The sequence below is a fragment of the Rosa rugosa genome, chromosome 2 (assembly GCF_958449725.1).
Source record: "Rosa rugosa chromosome 2, drRosRugo1.1, whole genome shotgun sequence".
NCBI lineage: Eukaryota > Viridiplantae > Streptophyta > Magnoliopsida > Rosales > Rosaceae > Rosa > Rosa rugosa.
Window position 1 is genome coordinate 13,431,465 of NC_084821.1, and position 7,378 is coordinate 13,438,842.

General features: G+C 38.3%; 1 protein-coding gene across 2 annotated transcripts; it reads right to left on the reverse strand.

Annotated features, from left to right (window-relative positions):
- Nucleotides 1–3,358: 3,358 nt before the first annotated feature.
- On the reverse strand, nt 3,359–5,585 carry LOC133734150 (shikimate O-hydroxycinnamoyltransferase-like). 2 transcript variants are annotated; one of them, XM_062161781.1, is made up of 2 exons: nt 5,089–5,585; nt 3,359–4,906 (listed from the first exon to the last, which is right to left on the reverse strand). In XM_062161781.1, exons 1-2 carry the CDS (start codon nt 5,178–5,180, stop codon nt 3,538–3,540), a joined length of 1,461 nt encoding a protein of 486 aa, XP_062017765.1. In that variant the 5' UTR covers nt 5,181–5,585; the 3' UTR covers nt 3,359–3,537. The 2 variants fall into 2 exon arrangements, with proteins under 2 accessions (XP_062017765.1, XP_062017766.1); XM_062161782.1 differs by having other exon boundaries at nt 3,360–4,916; nt 5,089–5,424.
- Between the last annotated feature and the right edge of the window lie 1,793 nt (nt 5,586–7,378).

Genomic DNA, 7,378 nt, shown 5'->3' on the forward strand with positions numbered 1-7,378 from the left:
AAAACTAAGGAGAACCCAGTTTTTTCATCTCACAGATGTTACATCTTCTAGTTTGCTTTTATAATAAAACATAACCCCAACTCCATCTCAACTCCCTACGACGCCAAAGAAGACGGTCTTATTTGATTTTGTGAGGTTGGAGACCGTGTGGCTTGGACTTTAGACATCGCCGGCGGCATCAATCGAGGTAGAAGAGGGTAGATTCCGGGATCTTTTCGAGGGTGATAGAGATGGATTGGTAGCCGTCAGTTGAGTTTGAAGGGAGAGAGGTTTTCGCCTTTGGTGGTATTTGAGAGGTAGAAAAATGTTGTACAAAAAAAAAAAGTGTTGTAATAGAAAAACAAATTCTCTCCCCAGTTCCTCTCTCCCCAACTCTGCCATGACAACCAACAAACCCAATTCGCAGAGATTTAGAATCTGAATCTTAGATCATTAGTAGGAAACTCATATCCAACAATAATCACATGAGCAGCCAGGGGCGGATCCAGGATTGAAACCTTGGGCGGGCTTGGATTTCTTAAACAAAAAAAAAAAACCACAATTTTATATGCATTGATGCACAATGAAAGGAAAAGAAAAAAGCACCTCGGAAGGCAGTAGACTCAAGCTTTTGCCATTCACTTAATCCCCTCGTGTTCCAGTTCGTAGTTCCAATTCATAGAATCATATTGCCATTCACAATTAAACAAACAAACAGAAAGAAACCTCCTGTTTGAAGTACAAACTTGATTAGCACAACACTTAAATCAAATAATCAATTAAACATTTAAACCCACAACAATTGCACAGCAGAAAAAACTCAGTCTTTTATGTTTAATTCATTGAGGTTTCTGTTTATCGTTAACAAGAGACTGGTGTGTTAATGTTCCTATGACTATAAATATTTGAGTAGATATATGTGTATATTACTATCTAGACTCTAATATGTTTTGCTACCTTTGCATTTGCGAATACCAGATGCAGCTCACCTGGACCCAAGACCCTAATAGTTACTTATCTCTCTCTCTCTCATTTTTCTGGGTTTGAAGACTGATTTGTGTTTTCATAACATTTATTGAACTGGGTCATCTTGGTTTTGGTACAAAAGTTCATAATTCAATGTTGGGTTAGTAAAGGTTTGATCTTTCACTTCCACCGGCCACTGATGGACCTTGATAAGAAAACAATCAATTAATCAAAGTATCAAACCCACTTACCCACATCAATTAAACATTTAAACCCACGTCAATTAAACAATAAATTGCAGATTTGCAAAACAAGGAGAAAGAGAGAATGCACCAGATTTCCAGACCAAGAGAATTTGACCGCAACCTTCATTCTTCAATCCACCAAATCTTCAATCCAATACAACCTACGAACATGAATTTCACATCAATAAATTGCCTCCAAATTGGATTGATTCAATTAAACAAAATCTTACATTGAATTCATTGCCCCAAATTGAAGAGGGAGAGTAAGAGAAGTAGATACGACTTGATGTTGATGTCTTGATCTCTGAGAGAAGTGGAGAAGCCGAGAATGGCAGAGCTGCAGGAGTTTAGAGGAGGAGGAGGAGAGACCAGTTCGTCTATAGAGGGCGTAGTCGAAGTCGAGTATACATCTAATTTTTTTTTTAAGCCTAAAAATCTCGGACGGGCTCCAGCCCGCCCAAGCCACTACCTAGATCCGCCCCTGTGAGCAGCTCCTAGTCCATTTGATCAATTTTATTCTATAACTCGTCTCACACCTTTTGATATCTATCTCTTGCACTGAATTTATGTTTTCAACCCACACCAATACTGGTTATCTAATTTCTTTACATTCATGAGCTAATGATTCGTGAATCTTCCTCTCATTTAATATTGTGTTTTTCATGTGGAAAAATTCAGTAAATTTGGTCTATTTAAGAGAAAGAATTAAAATGAATGAATAATTTGTTGGCAAAATAAAGATCAAGGGATCGTTGGCTGTGCTCTGGTTCGACTCTATTGGAGTGTTGGGTTTTCGATGGAGTATTCAATCTTGATCGTTTCGATGGATAGTCATATCACCATTGACACAACGGCGGTGAGCAAATTCATTTCCTCCTTCACTGTGTTGGGTAGACAAATTGATTCGACTACCACCGACTTACTTTTTGCAGTAAAACAGTTAGCGCATGTGAAAAGTATGTGAGACCGGTGTAGTGTTTTTAAACTTCTTTAGCAGGTTACCAGTTTATCAAAATATGTGGCTATGATTACACAATCAAAACTGACCATTGGATTGGCTGCTTATATGGCCGAGCACTCCATGCTTGGAGCATGGAAGAATTTTCCTTGCAGAACCATCGAAAGATGACTGAAACGACGATGACTGCTCGAAAGAGGACTTTAGCAATGTGTGGCGTCATTGCTTTACAAGTGGTTGGTGTTGGATTGGTTAGGTGGTGCCAAATCAGTGGATATAATGGGATCTACTGGTGATGTACGATTTGTTTTATGGCGCTCAGTTCATGTCAAACAAGATTGCAATAATTGTACGTATATATATATAATTGATTACATGATATGGACTGGTTCACGTTTTGCCTGAGGCTTTTCGTAAAATGAGATTGTATAGAAATTATGAAATGAAGAAAAATTTGAGAAAAAAGTTGAGAAAAGAACCACCCATTCTTTCATCGGATTCATCCATACGTGGTACTAGATCTGAATTAATGATAAGAATTATTGGTGTACCCCTTTTGGGAATTCAATACAGAGAAAACCCATGTGAGCTCTGAAACATTAGGGAAAAGGACGAACTCGCATTGATTGAATGAGGCCAGTCGTATCTAGGATTCACTCGAACTTGCATTGTCACAATCAGTTGTTTGTGATATATATTGATTCTGATACGTAATTACCCTTAATATCAAATTAAAAGGCATTTTTAGGCGGTCTCTGCAAGCTTGATTAAGTAATAAGCGGGTGTTGCATTTTTTTTATCTAGAGCTGAAATCATTTTAATTTTATAAACTGTTGACATAAAATCATTTATCCTTAAATTTCTAGTTTGATCATATGTGTCATCACACTCGATTTGATCAATTAGAACTAATCAAGTGATCATTATTTAACCCATCATTTTGTCATGAATTGGTGATCGATATAATGAGCCTATTCAAACTAGTTTGACATTGGGTTAAGAAATACTGCATTTTACAAGATCAAGGCTAAAAATTAACATGACTAAACTCGCCACTTCAACAACTCATGGAGAAATTAACATATATGTGAACAGATTAGAAATTTTAGTGCACGAATAAATTAAGGGTAAAATTTAAGGAGATAAAATAAATTTAACCTTCAAATTTATTTGTTCATAAGAAGCAAGATATCCATTTTAAATTGAAATTAGCCATAAAATACAGCCAGTGGAGTGTACAAGAAACACCATAGGACAACAAAGCTTAGTAGCTTACATCAACACTCGATCGAATGAACAAGCCATAAAGTGGAACCCCATATTGGCCAAAAAAAAACGGGAGCCCCATATTACCACAAACAACTCTGAATGGTTTTCCTCATTGATCAGTTATATGTCATAAACCAACTTGGAAAATGTGTTCATATACTGAGAATGCAAATTTATGCACAGCGATAAACCATCATTAGTTGCACTTGGTATCATGTAAGCCTTCCCTTCACTTGGAATTCCAGCACGTCCCATGAAACTTGGTCGACCCCACCCAAAATCAGCATCATAGAGGGGAAGCGTAAACCAGCTGGTTATCCCAAGATTAGGGCACCTAACATGAGTCCCATGAGCAAGGCTTGACAGATCCTGATGACGCTGCTGAAGTTCAAGATAGTCGAGTGCCGATCGAACATAATCATCGTCCATACGCACCACAGCATTGTGAATGCAGCTTGCGGCATACGATAATGGTTTTGATATGAGATCTCCTGCTGTGGCTGTTGCTGCGGCTCTGAAAATCACATTACCAAAGTAACCAGGTGGGAGTGGGGGTTGCAATCTGGTCCTTCCGTTTACAGCAAAGTATAAGTTGGTTTCTTGATCATTAGCTAGTTCACGTGCCTTGCAGGCACATCTCCATACATGACCTGAAAACACCTCAAATGAGGTATACTTGATTAGTAAAGTATTCACATCATCGTCTTCCTCCTTTGTCGTGGTCGACATAGCTTTCAAGATGTTGAGCTGCTCCCTAGTAAATGTAAGAACCGAGACTACTGTTTCTGCCCCGGTGCTTTCATGTTGATCGTGGTCATTAGGAGGTTGGTATACAATGTGGTGATTGTGGTTGAGTAAAGTCCGAGGTGGGTCTCGAGCACGAAGTAATGTCCTGTCGATCTTTGGTGGGATTGCAAGGTCCAGACCACGAGCCATATCAGACCATGTATTTATAAAGTGAAGCGCAGATAATCCATCTGCTAAGTGATGGTCTATACGAACACCAAGTGCCACTCCCCCGCATTTTAAATATGTGATCTGTACCAGCAACAGAGGATAAGAAGATATCCCGCCGGAATAATCAACGGTAGGGAGGAGCCCTCTCCCGAAGTCGGGAGTGGGTGCAAAATCGCCGAAGTCATCGATGCAAGAGCTGCTACGGGCCACAACAAACAAGGCCCCTTCTGCATTGCAATCTATTTCGAGACGACCCTTCTCGCCCTCATCCATTTTTCGCTTCAGGCGGCCGGCCAAGGGGTAAAAGGGCATAAGGGCCTTGCCGAGCGCGTCCTTCAAGACATGCATGTCAAAGAAATTACTGTCCTTGTCTGCACTAGCATCGACTTTTGGCTTGTAGATATAAATACTGGGAGTATGAGTGCTGGGCTGCACCAAGTCCATGTTCGAGAGCCACAACGACTGCCGAGGTGTCTCCGCCGCTGGCCTCACCACTGTCGACTCAATCACACTGACGTTGACCGCCATCTTCCTGCTAGAATCTTAGATCCACAAAGCAAAATTTGAGTTGCATGAGGCCATTTTTTCAGGTGAAGTTGTTATTAATTAACATCCTAGCTAGAAAGCAAAGAAAATCTCTACACCTCTAACTGTTATATAGAAATAGGAAATAAATAAAAGTTAGAAAAGAAGAAGGCATAGTTGGTAATATACCTTTCGTCCGAGAGATGCTGCCCAGACAAATGGTTTTGGTCTCTTCGTTTTATAATGCCAAGCAATGTTTCATGGCTACCTTGATGAATCATGCATGAGAGCTACCATTCCTGTTTTGGCCAAATCAAGTGGTGTAAATGATCAATGTTGTATGTGTGGTTCAAATCAAACTCGATTAATTTTTGCAACAACTCTTTGTCGTACTCAATAAGTTTTTATCTTTTTTGGTGATGGGAATTGAAATTAAGGATCGAAAGGTGCTCTTTTGGCTGTTCCGGCTGTTCGAGTTAACTAGTCACACAGAGTCCGCGCTTTGCTATTGCTTCCTCAACACACATTTTTGAAGCATTTCCTCTTGCTGTTTCCTGAATTAAAACGTCTTAAGTTAATTTCATTTTATGCATTTCTTTATTTTCAAGGGCCTTGGAGTGCCTATTTATGATTTCATTTTCATTCCATGCATTTAGGGGAAACAAAGAACAATACAGGAATGCATACAAACACAAAAACCCAGTTCCAACCTTTCTGTAATCCACAGAAAATTATCAAGATCAAAACCCAATAACTAAATTTGCAAACCACCAAAGAACAAGACCCTTTTGTTTTGTGGAATGTGCAACCTCCTTTTGTTTTGTCATATTGTAATGGTGATCTTTTAGGTCTTCCTCAATTTTCTTTTTGCTAATTTTTTGTTATATTATTTGTTGTTTTGAGAGAGGTTTTGGTTCGGTTCCCCTCACTTGTTTTTCTGTTTTTCTATAATTAATTCAATTGTGCGTCAACGAGGAATGCCTCATCCTTCCATTATGTTATTATGGCATTACTACAATTGATATTTTTTTTTTTTTGACAATTTACTACAATTGATTTGTACATATTAAGCTGAATATAAACTGATGTGTCATTGTCTGGATTGATGTGGTAGGATAAGCCTCCTCACAATTGATTTGTACATATTAAGCTGAATATGAACTGATGTGTCATTGTGTGCATTGATGTACTAGGATGAGCCTCTTCACTTCATTATTGATCAACCAATGTCGGCAAGGCAGAGGTGTATGCTTTTTCTGCAATTAAATAATTGGATTAATTTCATTTTACCTCCCTGGCCTTTACACATTAAATTAGTTGTGCCCCTGTACTTCTAATTTCATCACATGTATCTTTGTGAAGATTGATTGAATTGGTAAGTATAGGGGCACCTATAATGAAATTAAAAGTGCAGGGGCACAAGTGATTTAGGGTATAAAAGTCAAGGAGGTAAATGTTAGCCAAATAGTCACCCTAAAGTATAAGGGATACAAGTAATAGTATAGGGATTTAAGAAAGGTTGTCGAACCCATGAGGATTGAATTCCTTTTACTAGTTAGGGTGTAAACATAAGGAGAGCAAGAATATGCAAATGTACAATCACAAACCTAAATTCACAAGGAAATCTAGGCTCATGGTGAGTATGTGCAAGATGGAGTAGTGATTTGATTTTGGTTTTTGAAGATAGTTTTGAATTGAAAACAAGTAGATGCTCAAATGTAAACTAAATTACTCTAAACTAAACTAGCGATCAAATGGATGAAAGTTAGGATTTAGATTGTCTATCACTAACCTCCCTTGCAAGTATTGATGCATTTCAATATCAATGATGCTAAATTAATTAATCAATTTCTCTCTTTGCATCCCTCTTGGGTATAACAAGGGACATGCTCCTTTTGTGATATCAAGCAACCCCTCTCGGGTGTAGTACTTAACTACTTAAGTCATGCGTTTCAATCCGGTTAGGTATTTAGTGCATTACCCTAAGTGCATAAAGTTTGGAGATGAAGAAATCATGCAAACCAACCAATATTATCTCTAAGTGATTGTAATTCACAACCCCTACATGCACACCTAGTGTGCTTTCTTGCTTTAATATTCATAGGTTACCAAGCTCTAAACATTATATCATGACATAGCAAACACACATACTTAAAGTGGTAAAGTCTAAGCATATGCATTCAACTCTTGAACTAGCATGTAGGCATATTAAAGAAAATTGCATCACATAATATTATAACATCAATCCATACAAGATTGGCTAGGGCTTTCAAACCTAGCCCCAATAAAGCACTACTCACTCATAATTACATATACTAACTTCATAATCAAATTAAACACCAAAATTTACTCTAGAGTAAAAGGGATAGAGTTGGCTTAGACGTGGTGTGTTGGATGGTCTCCAAGCTCATGTCTTGGTGGTGATTCCCTCTCCTTCTTGCTCTTGAAGATTTGATGATAAAATATAGTGAAGCTTGTA